An 18,459-nucleotide genomic window follows, 5' to 3' on the forward strand; every position below is an offset into this window, starting at 1 on the left:
TCCTCCTGCCTCAGCCTCCCGAGTGCTGGGATTATAGGTGTACCCCACCACGCCCGACTCCTGCCATTTCTTTCTGCTGGCACAAGCCGGCCTCCTCTGAGTGTAAACTTCTTTAGACTTAGCCGCTTTGGCCTGACCATTGGGTGAAAAGTCCGATTTTTCTCATCGTGCACTAGAACCTGGACACCTGTGCAGGAACTGCAGACAGCCAAGTTAGTTAGAAACTATAGGGCGGTTGGAAGGAGCTGGGCCCTCAGCACAAAAAACAACCGAGGCACTTTCACTGAAGGTTGTTAACATTAAAAAGAGAAACTGTTACACCCACATTACTTCCCCTAGGGATGAGTAGCAGTGACTGATATTCTAAGTAGACCTCAATCACCTTAATTAGGAACCGAACCATCCAGAGGGAGCCCTTTCCCTCTGGGAAATCCCGGTGCGCTTGCTACCTGACTAGCTTACCCATTCGATCTCCATTTAAGCAAGACTAGCTGCCATACTTGTAATCTTATTGGTCGATCATGCTTGTGTCCCACCTCATGTCCACCTTGTGATTTTCTATTGGATCTTACAGCCACGTCCCACTCCGTATCTGCCTGGCCTCAGGGCTTTGCCCCATAAAAGACCTTTGAGAAGCGGTCTGAGCAGGTTACCCACCCCCTCCTGTCTGTCTCAGACAGAAGCTATCTTTCTCTCAGTAAATTTTTCCTCATCTTAACCTCTGTTGTTCCTGTCATGCCCGACTTCAGTGAGATTCTCACAAGCAGACAGGCCAAGCAAACAGTCTGCTTTTAGCAAAAGGCAGGTTATTTCTCAGTAAACAGAAGACAATCTCCCCGATGCCAAAAAGTCCAGTGATTCTCTCCACACCCGTGCACACTGTCTTTGACTCAATAAGCAACATTTCACCCAGATTCCTTAGTCCCTTTGATACTTACATAAGCCCAACTCCTATCCCAGGAGCTGCTAGTGTCTCTCTCCTAACGTTGGTCTATCCTCTCAAGGATGAAATCTCTCCCAGCGAGCTGCTGCTATTTCTCTCTCCCAGCGTCAGCCCATCCGCACATGGATGTAATAAACTTGGCTTTTCCCCGTCATCTCCCTGATTTTAGCCCCAAATTTTAGTCTCTGTTCACTGGAATAAACTTTTTCATTCTCACAACAGAAAAGTCTGTTAGAATGAGTAGATTCAAGGGTGCCATCTATAACAGTTCCTAGAATTCATTTTTTTGTAGAGAACATAAACTCGTGTTGCAGATATGTAGCAGGTTGGGAGTTGTAATATTTCCTTTGTTTGGATTATTTTGCTTATTTGGGTTATGCGGTGCCCTATATCATTTGGAGGTCATTACATGGAGGTTAAGAGTTTGTTTGTTTGGTTTTTTTTTTGGTACCATGGTTTGAACTCAGGTCCTTGTGAGGCAGGCGGCAGAACCACTGAATTATCCCTGGTCCTGTATGTTCTTTTTAAATGGCATCCTATTAAAGGATAACAAATTAGGTGAGAGTTTACTTTGTGTCATTTAATGTCTTGTGATCAGATAAGAGATGTTTGACTAAAAGACTATTCTATACTAAGATGGACATTTAAGTGTGTTATGAAGATAGTATCATGATTGTATTGCTACAACACTATGTGTGGCTCTTGATCTCAAGTTTTCTGTATAAAACTATATAACTTTTGTTGGGAGCAAGTCTACACAATCTGCGGGAAAAGTCATTTCACAATTAAATCACGACTAGGCCTAGTTCTCCTGCCTACAGGCCGTCTGTGGCATGTCGTGACGTAACTCCATGCTGGCCTCCAGTCAGAGCTGAGACCTCAGTGGTTGGGCGATGCTGCGATGCTCCGGACGAGATGACACCAGCTGAAGACATCCTGGGAGGAACAAAATCTTCATCAGCGTAGTTGCCCCCTGAGTGATCTTTTACATTTGTCAACTCTCCTCAGTTTCTTCTCTAAGTCTCATTTTTAAAAATCTCTTCTTCTCCTTCCTCTTCCTTCTTTTTTTTTTTGGTGGTACCAGGGATTGAACTTGGGACTTCACGCTTGCGAGGCAGGCAGAGGAACCACTGAGCTAAATCCCCAGCCCATCTATCTTCTCTGCCTAATAACTAATCCGTCTTGTGCTGTCGTGGCTCACAGGAGACTAGGACTTTCCACAGCGGTTCTAGTAATGTCCCCTTTCCCTGCTCCCTACAACTGTTGTCTGTTAACATTGTGCAGGGATTCAACTGCTGAAACAACCATGGTTAATGAAAATAACAGTCCTCTATACTTTATATTTCAAAGTGCTTCATATCAAGGTAAAATTATAACAGTTAAGCTACTTTCTCCCACTGAAATGCTAATGTCACTGATCTTCTCTTCAATAATTGAAGTTTAGAGACCGGAAATAGCGGACTAAGAGGACAGCCAATACTTTGGCCCTGGCTTTCAAGGTCAGCCAGGACCCAGGATATGAGGGAACCTTTTCTACAGGACCCCACATCTTTGGTAAGTGACTCAAGCTCCTGAGCAAGGAGATTGCTGGATGCCAGAGGACAAAGTTGATAAATGTATAGTGTGCCAAAGGAGGGTCACCTAGAGGAAAAAGTCTCCCATGCTTTCACCAAAAGCAACTTGGTCAAGCAAGGCCAAGACCCATCCTGACGGCTGACTCTGACAGAGGAGCAGAGAGGCTCTATGCATGGTTCCAAAGTAATACCCGAGGAGACTTAACTGACCTGACAGATAGCCAGAGGTCAGTTTGACACAGGTCTCACTTTAACTTGGTCGTAAACATCCAGTAGAAAAAAACATAACTAAAGATATTAAGCCATTAATGTATATTAAGATACAGTAATAAAGCTAGATATAAAAACAGGCTCCAATTGCTGACTCCATCTGGCAGTTTCCAGCTACACTGGGAGCTGACCTCTGTCATTGAAAAACTACAGCAAGGGGTCAGGGATTTAGCTTAGTGGTGCTGTGCCTGCCTCACAGGTACAAAGTCCAGAGTTCAATCCCCGGTCCCTGAAAAAAACATTACAGTAAAATATAGGAGCTCCACAAAAGTTTTAAAGTTTCTTAGCTGTCATTGTCCTTCAAATTGTCTCTGTCTTCTTGCAGCTAAAACTAGACAGACTTATGACAAAATATCAGACTTATAGATGACCTCCATCAGTAAAAGAGTCAAAGAGCCAGCAGATTACAATCACTTTTTCAGGTTCTACAAGTGGCTGTTTCTCCAATCTGCCTTGCCATTCTAGTGCTCCTGCTTAGATTATACATGCTCTCATTTCTTGAAAATTGTGTTTATTCTGGCCTAGAGGCTGCAAAATTCCAAGTGGTCTTACAGATGGAGCCAACGACAAATATACTGGTTTCCTTTTACCAAGATCCACCAGATCAACCTTGTAAAAAAAAGTTCGTAACTGTTAAACTACAGTATGACATCTACCAGAGGCCTATTAAATTAACTTTCTGGAGAGGGCCCTAACTGCCTCATATGGACTCTTCTCAGCTTGAAGAAATTAAATACAAACTGTGCTCTTTCTTTCCTAATTGAAGTTAGGAATACTTCAGAGGGGGAAATATTGCATAGAGCTAAGTTAGTTAGAAGTTAGAAGGCAGTTGGACAAGGTTGTGCCCTCAGCATAAAAACAATCAAGGCACCTTCACCGAAGGTTAACACCCACATACTTCCCTTAGGGAGGAAGAGCAGTGTGTGATATTCTAAATAGACCTCAATCGCTTTAATTAGGGATAAAAACCATCCCTAGCTAGCCCATTTCTTCCAGGAAATTCATATAACTTGCAACATGACTAACTTCCCCATTTGATCTTCATTTAATCAATATTATCTGGGCAACTATACTTGTAATTTTTTTGTGCGGGGGAGGGTATACGGGGATCATACTCGGGTCCTTGCACTTGAGAGGCAGGCGGCAGCACCACTGAGATAAATCCCCGGCCCTAACTTGTAATCTTATTGGTTGATCACGGTGTGGGCCCACCTCATGCCCACCTTGTGATTTTCTATTGGATCTTATAGTCATATCTCACTTTATACCTGCCTCACCTCATGGTTTTGCCTCATAAAACACCTTTGAGAAGCAGAGAGAGCAGGCAAAACCACTTTCTGGTCCCCCTTCTGTCTCTTATACAGAAGCTATCTTTCTCTGGATAAAATTTTCCTACTCTTAAACTTTGTTAATCCTAGAATTTATTCTTTGATTTTGGAGAACACAACTTGCATTTCAGATAAATAGCAGATTGGGAGTTATAATATTTTTCTCATTTGGATTACTTTGCTTATTTGTATTATTTGGTGGCCTATATCATAGGGACCCCATCATCCATTGTAACATTGTCACTATCTAATTGCATTAAAAAGAAACAAAAATGAAAACAAAGAAACTCCAGGCCACGGGTAGTCATTTCCCAGTCACAGACCCTGGTGACCTCTAATCTACTTTTTGTCCCTATAACTTTTTTTTTTTCTTTTTCTTGAGACAGGGTCTCACTATGTAGTTGAGACTGACCTGGAACTCACTATGTAGCCCAGGCTGGTCTCGAACTCACAGCGATCCTCCTGCCTCAGCCTCCAAGTGCTGGGATTACAAGCATGCACCATCATGCGGGCAGGCCCTATTGTTTTCTACATAAACACTGGAAAATAAAATATAAGGTTTTAAAACAATTCAAAGAAAATGCAATGCTTAAGAGTGGAGCTTAAAAACCAAATGATAGGTTTACAGCCCAGTGTTGGCTACAGACTGCTTGCTGTATAGTAAAATCAGCTGTGATATCCTGCCAGGCAGGAAATCTTAAAGAAAAACCCCCCAAAACAACAACAACAACAACAAAAAAAACACCACCAGGCTGGGCATGGTGGTGCATTCCTGTAATCCCAACACTTGGGAGGCTGAGACAGGAGGATCACTGTGAGTTTGCGACCAGCCTGGGCTACATAGTGAGTTTTAGATCAGTCTCAAGTACACAGTGACACCTGTCTCAAAAAACCAAACCAAACCAAACCAAACCAAACAAACCCACCACCATCACCAACAAAAAAAAAAACAAATTATAAATTCTGGCTAATTGACAATATACCTTTTGTCTTCAACCTAAAATAATGATGTTTGGTGGTGTTTGGTTTCCAGATGTTTAACTGATGTATTTTAAAACATTTCTTTTCCATTGCAAAGTCTTACATTGTAATTATGGGTTGGCTTGACCTCCTGTCTACCTTCTGCTTTCAGGCTTCTGACAATAATTATAACACAAAATTATGCTACTGTTATTAAAGCACTTTTACTCCTTCTGATTCTAATTGCAAGAGATCTCTGTTAATTGATCTGCAAAAGTTTTGAGTCGTAATTAAAAGACGTTATAATTCAATTGGCCAAATATACGAATGCACTCTGGTTTCATAAATTGTCTCATATGTTTGTCTGTGCCCGTCCAGGTGTCTCTGTCCAATTGTGTTTTTGATAAATGTTGTTAGAGGCACGGCTTCCTTTTCTCCTAGCAGAGCAAAATGACGTGAAAGATTAATTCTGATTGCAGTGCATATTGTGGTCTGCATTCAATATCTCAAAGATATGTTTTATTGGTTACAAATAAATTGTTCATTGCAACAACCTGGTTTTATAGGTTAAATAAAAAAATGTCAAGCTAATGAAGATATACCCCCACTAACCATTGCTAAGTACGTTGTTATAAAGCATTTACGTTGGTTATCATCACAGGGTTGAGTTCTAAATATGTTACTGTGATATGTTTATATTGGTCATCTTCAAAATATGATCATTTCTGTGGAAAAACAAGGTGTTATTTTAAAAAAGTTCCTTTTGGTACCAAGTTACATTACAGGACATAAGGTTTCATATAATTGTAACAATTTTTATCACTACTATTCTGGTGTACAAAATGTATTCATGTTTTCTGACTATGCAGGTCTTCCAACATATTGTTTATGGCAATAACGTTTTGTTTTGTTTTGTTTTGGTACCAGGGATCGAACTTGGGACTTTGCACTTTCAAGGCAGGCTGCGGCACCACTGAGCTAAATCCCTAGCCCGGGAAGACATCTTTTGGCAGGTTAGCTCCTGAGGGGCATGAGGGTACCTGAGTGGGTTGCCCAGGAACCCGAGGAGTTTATAGAGCAAAATCCGTGTGGGTGCAGGGTGGGTTGTGACCCAGAGAACTTTTGTAAATAATCTAGAAACCTAGAAAATGCTAGGAAAACGTAAAATGACTTCTGGCTCTAACAGCGATCTGTTTCGTTTAGTTCAAAATTAACAGACACTGGGAGGCATCGACCGTGCGATGGGCCCTCTGGCCTCATCCCCGGCCTTGAACAGCCCCTTCCTGTGCACTAGAATAGAGCTGGAGGAATCTTGAGGGAGACTCCCCAACTGCCAAGAACGGTTACGTCTGGGTTAAAGTGAACTGTGTCGTGACCATGATGTAAACTGAGGAAATGAAACGTAACCACCTGAGTGAGATCATAACTGTAAAACTCTGTAAAAGAGGGAGCTGCAAGACGACAGGGGGTCGATCACTGGCACTGCCTCTTTGAACGCGATCGACCCTTTTCTGACAAGATAAAGTTTTTATCTTACTTCCGTTCAGCTCCTCTCTATGTGTGTGTCACTTGCCAGTTCCTCCTGCCACAGGTTACAGCTATGATCACCCGAAGAGGTTATAAGTACAGTCGCTTGGTAGTAGTGGTATAACTGGGAAACTTGGGCGGAAAGAACAGGCTTCTCCTGGGAAAGGGTGGGTCCAGAGGTCTCTGGTCACTCACTGCCGTGGGTGATGTCTGTCTAGACTTTATTAGGCCCAGTGTTTCTCCTTTGAGGGACTATGCAGGTCTGGTCATCTTGTCTTTATCTTGAGGTCTGGTCTCCAATAGATGAGTCTTCAGCCAAGATGTGGTGTGTTTCACCTTCGTCCTGACTCTCTTGAAGACCTAGCCCTGTCTGACTGCCTATATTTTTATCCAACTCAGTTGTCTATAATCGAACGACCAACCCTAAATACCTCCCCAGTGGATAATTGGTATCACTCGGTCCCATAAGGTCTAGATAGACATCAGTCAACTAGGACCTCCTGATCCATCCCTTCCTAAAAAAGACTTTGTTCTGTCCATGTTCACTTAACTAAATGACCGGCTTCCCTATTAAATCAATGCTATCTAAGGAGCTATACTTATAATCTTATTGGTCGATCACAGTTTTGACCCACACCTCATGATTTTATACCCAACTTGTGACTTTTTGCTCTAAAAACTTCCTTTGAAAAGTGGGCCCATTGGCAACCCCTTGTCGGGTCCCCTCCTGTCTCTCACGAGCTGTCTCTAAAGTTGAAGGGGATTATGAGATCCCAAGCTTCTCTTCTGCTTTTCAGCTTGTTTTGGTTTTTGGTTTTTTGGGTTTTTTGAGACAGGGTCTCACTATGTAGTCGAGACTGACCTGGAACTCACTATTAGCCCAGGCTGGTCTCGACCTCACAGCAATCCTCCTGCCTCAGCCTCCCCAGTGTTGGGATTACAGGCGTGTGCCACCACGCCCGGCCTCTGCTTTTTAGTTTGTGACACAAGTAGTTTTGCTACACGTGTGCTCCTGTCATGGTGTGCTGCCCTCAGCAGCGTCCGCAAACACTGGATTTTGGACCGGAACTTCCAGAACTGTGATCCAAAATAAATCTTTTCTGTTTATAAGTATGTTTGAGTATTTAGCTATGGGGAGGGAAGCGGGCTCATGGCAGTGGAATCAGACATTGTGAGCTCCTGAGACTCAGTTTCCTTTATTGTACAATGGGGATCACTAGCAGACAGGGCAGCAGATCTACGTAGACGTTCAGTTAATAGGATCTACTATTTTTCTTTCCACCAGACTTTATGGAGCACCTGCAAAGCTCGGCCTGAGCTAGCTGCTGGAGTGAAGAGGAGACAGCTACGAGGCAGGGGGTGGTTCTGTCCCACGATGAGCGCTGGTCCAGTTGCTCCACAAATACGGAGAAAGGACCTTGACTCTGATGGATCCACATGGGGTGGGGCCCAAGGAAGGCCTCGCAGAGGTGGGCTCCGGTGGCCTTGAGTGTCTGCAGAACAGGGTTGGGAGGGAGCTCTAGGCTGAACCCAGGCCCAAGCAAAGGCAGGGAGGCGTGAGAAGCTCACTGCCTCCATACACTCAGGTTGTCCAGTGAAGCTGGAACACAGGGGAGTAGTGGTCAGGTCCCAGAGGGCCTTGGGAGACGCCAAAGAGACTGAGGAGGAAATGGAGAACAAATGAAAGTCTTGCTCAGGGAAGATATGGCCTGACTTTCATGTCAGAAAGAATTTTGCGGCTGCTCTGTGGAGTCTGGTTGGGAGAGGGTAGGAGACTCCTGGACTCCTAATAACCCAAGGCAGAGGTGGTGGAGGCCCTGACAGGACAGTGGTCATGGGGCTGAAGACAGAGTCGTAGAGCCAGGTCTGAACTGAGGTAGAACCACCTCTTCGCACCACTTCAGGTGACCTCCAACAGCCAGCACCTGTTTTGGTCTCTCCACTTCAGCCTACCTGTAAAGGGGACTTTCCCTGAGTAGGATTCCTGCAGAGGAACCCTACTCATCTTCCTCGGAGGCGGAGATGTGGCTGGCCCAACACTGCCCCCTGGTGGCTAAAGTCAGGGGGCACCCACCATCTAAGTAAGCATCTTTCAGGTTCCAAGCGGGCCAAGTGACTTTCTCTGAATCTACTAAATCTAGCCCCTCCCCACTCCCACTGGACGATGGACTAAAGTCCACATTTTACCTCCCTTTTCTGCTGAGTAAAGGGAAGGGTCCTGTCCTCAGCCTCACCTCGTTTGTAAGCAGGGGATAATGCTCCCTGCCTCCGCTTGGGCCTGGTGCACAGAAGGTGAGAGGGGTGAAGCCAGCACTGTCACGTGCCCTGGAGAAGCACAAACATCGAGGGCGCCTTCCCTCCAGCCCAGGACCGTCAGACCTCCCTCTGTCCTGCTGTGTGTCCCCAACTAGCCTTTCCTGTCAGGGACCTGCATGCCTACCTTGGCCTTCTCCAGAGAGAGAAATCAGGGGACCCTGCCGGCGGATGGCCCGGGCGCCTGCTCCAGTCCTGCCATTGGACACCAAGGCTTTGGCTGAGGCCTTGTTCCTTGCTGAGGCTCAGTTTCCCGGGCTGTAAGATGGGGCTACAATCCCTGTCTACTCCAGGGTTACATGAAAAGAAAGAGGCTGTGAAAATTGTAGAGCACTGTGCCGTGGAGCTTTCCAGAAGGCCTGCTTTGGACACCAGTGACTTCCACAGTGGTGTCTTTCTGGTTTGGATCCTTGGAAGGTGCACGGGGTTAGGGTAGAGACTTGGGGAACAAGGGAGCCTTTCCAGCTGCCATGAAAATACCCCTGTATAGGCTCCACCTGCTTCCCCTCAGAGATCGGGAGGGAGTTCTGGGAGAAAACAGCCTGGAGAGGGCAGGTCCCATCTCTAATCCACGGGTAGGTGAGGCCTTGGCATTTCTAGCGCCTCACATTAAGCAAGAATTTAGAGCTGTGGCCTCCTGCCAAAATGTTGTCATTCTTTTTCTTCCTGACCAAAAAACAAAGCTATTTTGTAACCTTCATCGCAACGTGTATTTATCGACAACCATTTAATGTGTGCACAGTCATTCATGACGAATAGCAAACACTGGGGAGGTTGTTACCGGTGTCACCCGGGGCCAGGAGAGCCCTTCTGTTTCAGTCCCTTCAGCCCTAAACGGTCTCTGGCCACCCACACCCCACTCCTTCGTCTGTAAGGCTCACCGCACCCGGCCACCTCCACTCACCTTTTAGCTCTCCCTTCAGGGGTCACTTTCGAAGGCAACGCTCATCTGACACCCTTGCCTGGTTTCTTTGCTGGATGCTCCCCCAGCATTTAGCTACTGCCCCACCAGTATCCGTGGTGACAGCAGGTATGTTTTGTTGTTGTTGGTGGTGGTGTTGTTTTTGAGACAGGGTCTCACTATGCAGTTCAGGCTGAGTTTGAACCCTCTCTGTAGTTTAGACTGGCCTTGATCTTGCAGCGATCCTCCTGCCTCAGCCTCGTCATTGCTAGGATTACAGGCGTGCGCCACCACACCGGGCTAGGCAGGTGGATCTGATAACTGATCTTCAGAGTCAGTTCTGCCTCCCTTGACATAGGCCGGTCTCCCGTTAGCAAAATTGGGTCGTCCCAGTGTCCTTGGTGTCCCCGGGGTCTCTGGTGCCTGGTGCTAGGCAGACACTTATCAAATGTTGAAGAATGAACGGGTAAATGAAGGAATGAACTCTGGGCAAGGCAGTACTCCCCACCTGAGCAGCTTCTCCTCCTCCTTTGCTTCCTTGTCAATTATAAAAAATCCAGTGTTAAAAATTAAGAGTGGGTGGGCATCGTGGCACCGGCTTGTGATCTCAGCAATGTGGGAGGCTGAGGGAAGATCATATATTCAAGCCTAGCATGGGAAACTTAGTGACTAAATGAGACCCTGTCTGGGAATTAAAGATAGAAAAAGGGCTGGGGGTGCAGCTCGGTGCAAAGGTCCTAGGTTTAGCCCCCAGTACCAAAGAAAAGAATTGATAATGGGATTCCTGAGGACACATCTGCTGAGCTTCCTGGTGTCCCTGCCTCCTCCCTGGCCAGGGAGGAGATACTACTGTGGGCAGGCCCTCCGGCCAGGGTTAGAGCTGGCTGTAATACGGAGCAGGCATTCTCTCCTCAGCACTGGCCGCATTACATCCGGAGTCGAGCTGAGGCCTACGTGACTCAGGAGCCTGTCGGATGGTGCAGGCTGATGCAGCTTTCACACCAGTGGCCGAGGTCTAAGTCCCGACCTGAGAAGCTTCAGGGCCTCTGGTGAGAAGAACTGTGGGTGAGGACCTCTGGCTCCAGACCACATTCCTGTCATAGAGCTACCCCTCCCTTACTTATTTTAGTAATGTACTAGCAAACCACAGCTGAGCTGCTCAGGTGGGCCCCTGCAAGGATGCCTGACCCCTCCCCTCTACAAGCCTTGCCTGTGTCAGCTGATATCATCTACCCTGTTCTTACCCATGCCTGTGTCATCAGTATACACGGATGAGCCGGGCGTGGTGGTGCACACCTGTAGTCCCAGCACTCGGGAGGCTGAGGCAGGAGGATTGCTATGAGTTCGAGACCAGCCTGGGCTGCATAGTGAGTTCCAGGTCAGTCTCAACTACATAGTGAGACTCTGTCTCAAACAAACAAACAAACAAAAATATTTATGGATGGTCCCGGTTGCTTGGGGCTCTGTCAAGGTCAGTCTACTACATAGTGAGACTCTGTCTCAAACAAACAAACAAACAAAAATATTTATGGATGGTCCCGGTTGCTTGGGGCTCTGTCACATGGTGAGCATCACCACCACATGCCTCGTGTGGCCCACCTGTCCCTGCCTTCTGTTTTAGTCTTGTTTCCATGTCTTTCTTTTGCCTTGTGTTGCATAGCCTTGCAGGAGGTCTGAGACTTTCAGTTGGGGCCTCAATACCTACTGTCACCCTGAAGGTGGTCACTGTGCTCGCTACCCAGCACCTTGTAACTTGCCAGCCTCAGACAAACGATATCTGTGTCTGTTCTCTGTGATCAGAGCCTCAGGACACTGTGCCCTGCCAGGGAACTGCTTACATTCATACTGACACAAAATTGGCGGCAGGTGTTAGAGGAGCAAAGGTCAGGGCTCAAGTCCACAAACCTGGTTTTTAGGCAGGGGGTGGAAGGAAGACTGAACTGAGGTGTTTCAAGTGCCTGTCATGGCAACAGGTGGGCTAAATGAAAGCAAGCGCGGGGTCTCCCCAACCCCTGTAGACCACACTCCCTATACCCTGGCAAAGCGCGTGGGAAAATGGCCCTGGGAGGCCCGAGTGCCTCTGCAGAGGCTGCCCAGAGAGGTGTACAACGGACCGGTCAAAATGCGTCCCATCTCTAACACAGGGCAGCCCTTCACCTTGAGGGTGTCTTGTGATTCTTGCCTGACAGCCCCAAGCAGTCTCCTTCGAGCCAGTACAACCAGTTTTTGTTTTGTTTTGTTTTTTTTTCCTCTTGCCAATTTGCTTAAACCCTCGGACCAGAATCCCTCGGGGATGGCTTTTGGTGCTGAGTTTGTTTTCCATCCTGCTCAGAAGCTAAACTGGGAACAATGCAGCTGGCTCAGCTGCCACCCCCACCTTCCTAAGCCTCATCATTTCTCCCTTAAAATGCATCTTGGATGATGAAGAAATTATTAACCTATTAAGTGGGGGGAAAAAATGAAATATCAGAATCGGGGAGCAGAAAAGGCCCCTGGACAGGTGGCATGTACTGCAGCCTCTGGCCTCTGGGAGCGGTCTTGGGCAGCTAGGACCTCTTTTACAGGGACATCGGACCGTTCACTCCCAGGGACTCACCCGGGAGAACGGGACCCTTGCCCTTTGGCACAATACGGCAGGACAGACAAGGAGGGCAGGACCGATGACCCCGAGCTGGGGGCCGAGCCAGCCCGGTAGAACATAAGCCTTTTGAGATAGTGTTGGCCTCTGTCCTGGTCCAGCCAGAAGGCAGAGTGGGTTAGGGCAGGGTGGTACAGCCTGGGACCCCGCCCGGGGGATGGGCTCAGCCCACCAGCTCAGACTGGGTGACTTCCTCAGCCCGTTCTGGGGCGCGGTCTGCTGCGCTGGGCGTTGTCCCGGAAGAGTCCCCGAAGAGCAAGCTATGGTCATCCTGAGTGTGGGCTGTGGACACCAGGAGGGTCAGCCTGTGAGAAACCATATGCAGAAGCCACTGCTGGCCAGCTCTGGGGCTGTGTGGCAGAGATGGAGGAACAGCTCAGGGTCGTTCTCTGGGAATGGGCCGAGTCCAGGGTAAGCACCAGAAGTGGTAGCTCACACGCTGCGTGCTAGCAACTGCCTTTTCCCTCCAGCTCTCGATTGGTTCCAGCACCACTCAAGCCGGAAAGAAGCCCAGCTGAGTAGCAGCAGGATCCCAGCAGTGTGGAGGGAGGGGGCCGCCGCAGACGCGGCCTTGGCAACTCTGCTCTGCAAGGCAGGGCGAGCTGTGACCTGTGACGGTGGCCCTGCCTGGCCCTGCTGCCCGTTTCTGATTTTTCCCTTCAAAGGTAGCAGAACCAGCTTGGAGAGTCCCGGATGCTCAGCTGGAACCGGGAGCCTCACCCTTGCCCCATGTCCCACCGGCTGTGTCCAAATGACTCTACCCATCCTCTCCAACCCTCGGTGTGCAGGGAATAGGCTCCTCTGCTCCTCGGCCCGAAGGCGGGTCCCCCCTCCCCCGAGATGGGATACCAGACACAGGTGAATTCCGGGATAGCTTCCGCAGGCAGAAACCTTTCTCTGTAAACACAGGGTCCTTCTCAGAGTTGCTGTGGTTTGCCTTCCCTAGGGACAGGGGAGGAGGTGCTCCTTTGACTCTCCAGGGTGATGTCAGCACTGGTTGTCCCGATTCCCGCTTGGCCAACTGTGCCAAGGGGGCACACAGTGGCAGAGGTGATGATGTGGGTTAAGAGGCTCTCTGTGATCCCCTTTAGCACTATCCGAGGGCGGGGGCAGACGGGGCTGCAGAGGGAGCCGGTCTAGCGTGAACAGGGTCCTCACTGTGCTGGGGAGGGTCTCGCTGCCCTGAGACCCTGCAACTTCTCCTCAGAGGCCTTGTCAGGGAGCAGCACCTCCACAGTGTAGCTGACCTTCTTGGCATGTATCAGGCTGTAGGTGTTGTCAAAGCGCAGGACATCTGTGAGGACAGGGAGATGATTAGCAGCAGTGCGAGCCCAGACCTGAAGTCGTCAGCCCTTGGGGATGGGCTGACCAAGGCTACAGGGGTGGGTCTGAGGGTCAGCCCAGCCCAGCCTCAGCCCGCTCCTGCCTCGCCACTTCCTGGATGCCGGTGCTGGATCCAGGATCACGGGACCCAGTAGCATCCCAGGTAGCCCCTCTGTGCAGTGGACTTTACATTAACCTACCACGACTCCCTGAGTCCTTAAAGCTGCCCAGGCAGAAGGCAACATCCCCACTGCTACAGTTTGGATGAGCATCCCCCGAAGACCCTTGTGTGAAAGGCCTGAGGTCCGGGGTGGCACTCCTGGGAGGAGGTGGACTCTTTAGGAGGCCGTCTTTTGTGGGGTCCTTATGTCACCAGAGATGTGCCCTTGCAGGGGATTTGGGGACCCCAGTCTTTTCCTTTCTTTTTCTCTTTGCTTCCTGGCTTGTGGTGTAAGTGGTTTTTGCTCCATCATGTCCTCTTACCACGACGTGCTGCTCTTGCCCTAGGCACAGTGTAAGGGGGCCGTTGGATCTTAGAATGGAAACTGTATACCATCAGCCAAAATAAACAGTTTCTCTCTATAAGTTAATTTCCTCGGGTATTTTGTTATAGTGACAGAGAGCTGACTAATACGCCCACTGCACTGACAAGGGAGCTGAGGCTTACACAAATGATATGACTTTCCAGGAACCACAGAGCAAGACAGAGAGGCACTGGGATTCCCTTATCACACTGTCCCAACCCACAGGAAAGCCCTGAGCTGTGTAAGCTACTTTCCCAGCTCATGGATGGAAGGTGTTTCCTAGAGTGCCAAGTTCCAATGCGAGCTCTGGGACAGGATGAGCTATCCGGACTTCTGTCTCCACTCTCCTACCTCTCCCTTCCCACAAGCTGGACTAGGTAGTTGTGTCACCTTCAGTGTAGGAAACCAACCTTGGGTTCCCCATCTTTTCGCTCTGCTCCCCGTACAGGTGGGGCAGTAGCAGTGTTCCTGGGTGGGAGAGTCCGAAGCTTGAATGCTGCCCAAAGGCCTTTATGTTAAAGAGTTGGGACTCAAGGTGGTGCTTCCGGGAGAGGGTGGCGTCTTTAAGAGGCGGAGCCATGCGGGACGTCCTCAGGGCATTGGAGGTGTGGCTCCCTGGTTCTTTCTGTTGGGTTCCCTGGCTTATAATGTAAGTGTTTTGCTCTCTCACACACGGTGTACTGCCTCACCACGGGCCCAAAACCAATGGGGCCATTTGCTTGTGGACTGGAACCTCCAAAACTATGGGCCAAAATAAACCTTTTTACCAGCTGGATATCTCTGGCATTTTGTTATAACAGTGGAAACTGACTTCCACGCTGGGCAATGCTCCTTCTAAGACTGACCGAGCTGCCACCTCTTCAGGGTTCCTAGCGTGGGGTGGTCCATGCAACTGGCAGCTCTGACGCTAAGCCTGCGTTGTCTTTAACCCTGATGAGCTTGGCGTGGGGGCTGCCCGGGAGCTGAGCTCACAGTCCTGGGCTCTGAACCCCTGGCTGTCCCCCCGCGAAGCCCTTGTGCCCACCCACAGGGGCCACTCTTCAGATCCAAGACCCTGAAGCCACGACCCCCCCCCTTGGGGCCCATGGCAATTAAGAGCTCATACCACCGGCTTCACGCTCCTGAGAGCAGGAAATAGAGGACACACACAGAGGCTGACAGGCGAGAGACAGCCGGCTCTGCTCTGTCCTGAGAGGGAAACAACCTCAGCAAACCACGCAGCTCTTACAGACGCCGGCCTGGAGGCAGGTGAGGCTCCCGTCCTCCGGCACCAGGTGGGCATTGTAGCGCTGGCTGGGCAGCACCTCGGTCATCTCCCGGGCTCTCTGCCGCTCCCCCATCTTGGTCTTCAGGAAAATCCCAAAACCGACGTCCCCACCATCCGATGCAAACTGCCACCTGCAGCAGACAGAGCCCCAGTGACCTCCCGCCCGGGCTCTGGAGCTCTTTCCAGCCGGGCCAGGTGTGGAGCGGCCTCTGCCCCTACCTGAGCACACAGCCCGGGAACAGGATCTCATTCTCCACCTGCTGGGAGGAGCCGCGGCCCACGGACACCTGGTGCTCGTACTGCACTCTCAGCTGCTCTCGCAGGAAGTAGCTCCTGGGCACCTCGCCCCCGTAGTTGATCTGTGGATGACGCGGGCTGAGCAGACACCGGCCGGGGAGGTCCCCTCCCTCCCTGTCCTCCGGGCTCCTGTACCTTGGTCAGGCACTTGGGGTTGCCATCGGGGTCAGTCATGGTGCCCCCAAACTCCACGGGCAGCTGGTCAGGGCTGATGAACTTTGTCAGCTCCTGCTTCCAGTTGTCTGTGTGCGAGCAGAGGGGCCTCCCAGGGGGTCAGGGAGATGGACCGAGGGCCTTGGAGGACGCCCGATATGTCTCGGCTTTGCCACCCCAGACATCTACTCCTCAGAGTACCCAAGGGCTTCGGGTAGCTTACAGGCCCGGACCTAGGACTGGAAGCCTCACCCACATGAACGGAAGCTGCCATGGTTAGGCCTGGGGGCCAGTGACTTGGTTAAGAGCACTAACCCGGCAGAAAGGGGCCCTTTAACATTGATCAAGGTAGACAACGAGATGGGCCTCGACTCACCTCCCAGAATCACTATCTTCTTGTGGGTCTCCTCACCCATGAACGACTTGACCAAGTTGAAGGCTACTGGGAAAAGCTTAGGGGCTGAAACACAGGAAATTCCCTTGGGCAGGTAGACAAGAGAGAGAACTCGGGTGTATAGAGCTATGGCCAAGGGCATGCACGAGTTAGGAGTGAGATCTGTATTCTGCCATTCTTTGCGGTGTGATCTTCAGCTAGCGACTCACCCTCTCTGAGTCTTAGCGCTATTAATGCAAAAATATAAAATGGAAGCCAGGCGTGGTGGTACTCAGGAGGCTGAGGCAGGAGGGTTGCTGGGAGTTCGAGGCCAGCCTGTGCCATGCAGTGAGTGTGAGCCCAGCCTGAACTATATATATAGTGAGCCCCTGTCTCAACAAATAAAATAAAATATAAAATAGAGATGAAATGACGTATGTGTAACAATTGGCACAGTGCCCGGCTCTTAGTAAATGGCTGTGTCCCTTCGTGAAGTCTGAAGGCGTTGGACACAAGCTAGGGGTAGTGTTGGCAGTGTCAGTTCCTAAAGGGAAACATTCAAGGTTTTCCCAGGTGGCTCTGGAGCCTCCTTGGGGCCAAGTAGATGTGAAGGTCCCACTGCGAAGCTTAGACTCTGTTTGCTGGGTGCTTTCTGTGGGTCCAGCTCTGTGCCGCACCTTCACAGACCATCTCATTTGGCCTCATGGCCCCATTTCACAGAATGGGAAACTGAGGCTCGGTGAGGTAAAACAGGCTCCCTGAGAATCACAGAGCTAGCTCGACTTGAAGCCAGATCGCGTAACTCTGGGCCCCCCGGGGCAACCCCATACTACATGGCCACCCAAGACGGAGACCGTTCGTTTCTCCTAAAGGACGCTGGTTAACATGTGGCCCTTGGACTGCCTGTCACTAGTCCATGTTGACATAAGTGAACATTTAGAAATTTAGGAACAAACATGCCAGTACATCACAAAGTATTAGTCTGCCAAGGACTGGAGCTAAAAACACAAACAAAATCCAAGCAAACAAAAACCCAGTTCTTCCAAAGGATGGTGTGAGAAGCCCAGGGCTCAAAGGCTAACCCACTGCCTCCCACCCCAACTCCTCCCCAGAAGGGCGTGCAGATCATGGGCTCACCTCGAACAACAATTAAATGCTTCACCGTCTCAGGGTAATTTGCCTCCAGGATGGCAAAAAACTGTGAAGTCAAGATGAGGCTGATTGTGGTCATTCTCCAGAACTTACTCATCCCTGGATTTTGGAGGCTTTTTGTTTTGTTTTTCTTTTATTTTGGGGGGTACTAAGGGTTGAACCAGAGACCTTGCACTCAGCTATAAACCCAGATCTTTAAATTTTGTTTTTTAAAATTCTCAGACAGGTCTTCAGAATTAAGGATTATTTTAATCTTCCATCATTGCCTTTTCTCTTTTACTTTCCTTTTTAGTTTTATTTTAGGATTCCCTATTTTTAATGTGCGTACAGAGATTTCTTTAACTGAAATACGGAATAGTTTCTCTGGTGTGAAAAACTACAATAGTACACAGGATCCTAACGAGATAATTAATAATGTGAAATAGGAAGTAAAGGGCTAAAGGTGTAGGGAAAGTGAGAAGGGTGGGGGAAAGGTAATAAGGGAGAGAAAAAAATATGAGAAACTGAAAAAATGGAAATAAAGTGTTTGTAAATGGGGAGGGGAGGAGGGGGTGAAGGGAGGGTAGGGACAAGGGGAAAAATGAGAATCAAGACCTATTATGTAAAGGTACAGACTCCCAATGATGAATGTAACTGTATTTGTATACCTAGATTGTACCAATAAACTCAATAAAAATTTTTTAAAAAAATTTTAAAAAAATTATCTGACAGGGTCTCCCTAAATCACTAAGTTACCCAGGGTGGGCTTGAACTTGTGATCTTTCTGCTTCAGCGTCCCAAAATGCTGGGAATACAGGTGTGTGCCACACTAGGCCTGGCTTCTGTGGCTTCTGATGCTGCTGAGACAAGAGGCCCAGCCCGGCCCAGCCCACCTCCCCACCAGCAGAGCATGTGTGCTCTCCTCTGAGTTCCTCTT

General features: G+C 49.1%; 2 protein-coding genes across 2 annotated transcripts in view; both read right to left on the reverse strand.

The window, feature by feature from the left end:
* Positions 1–7,779: 7,779 nt before the first annotated feature.
* LOC104848289 lies at positions 7,780–13,185 on the reverse strand. The gene is made up of 6 exons (XM_010604156.1): positions 13,175–13,185; positions 12,627–12,759; positions 10,747–10,783; positions 9,043–9,421; positions 8,837–8,927; positions 7,780–8,095 (listed from the first exon to the last, which is right to left on the reverse strand). The coding sequence occupies exons 1-6, from the start codon at positions 13,183–13,185 to the stop codon at positions 7,856–7,858; spliced, it is 891 nt and encodes a 296-aa protein (XP_010602458.1). The 3' UTR covers positions 7,780–7,855.
* The window catches only part of LOC104848290 (SEC14-like protein 4), a 20,290-nt gene continuing 13,283 nt past the window's right edge, over positions 11,453–18,459 (reverse strand). The window contains exons 7-12 of the mRNA XM_010604157.2: positions 17,529–17,589; positions 16,395–16,478; positions 16,001–16,107; positions 15,788–15,927; positions 15,530–15,699; positions 11,453–13,748 (exon numbers count right to left, since the gene is read on the reverse strand). Coding sequence (XP_010602459.1) covers positions 13,609–13,748; positions 15,530–15,699; positions 15,788–15,927; positions 16,001–16,107; positions 16,395–16,478; positions 17,529–17,589 — 702 coding nt within the window. The 3' untranslated portion in view covers positions 11,453–13,608. The remainder of the gene's footprint in view (positions 13,749–15,529; positions 15,700–15,787; positions 15,928–16,000; positions 16,108–16,394; positions 16,479–17,528; positions 17,590–18,459) is intronic.

The sequence above is a fragment of the Fukomys damarensis genome, unplaced genomic scaffold (assembly GCF_012274545.1).
Source record: "Fukomys damarensis isolate Sample0158 unplaced genomic scaffold, DMR_v1.0_HiC HiC_scaffold_12, whole genome shotgun sequence".
NCBI lineage: Eukaryota > Metazoa > Chordata > Mammalia > Rodentia > Bathyergidae > Fukomys > Fukomys damarensis.

What these genes read in the sequence shown, in the direction of transcription:
- LOC104848289 (XM_010604156.1), bottom strand. An exon ending in GCCTCAGCTCGACTCCGGAT is followed by an intron (nt 9,422 to 10,746) that starts GTAATGCGGCCA and finishes CCGATCTCTGAG; the next exon opens with GGGAAGCAGGTGGAGCCTAT. An exon ending in ATCCCCTGCTTACAAACGAG is followed by an intron (nt 8,096 to 8,836) that starts GTGAGGCTGAGG and finishes CCTGTTCTGCAG; the next exon opens with ACACTCAAGGCCACCGGAGC.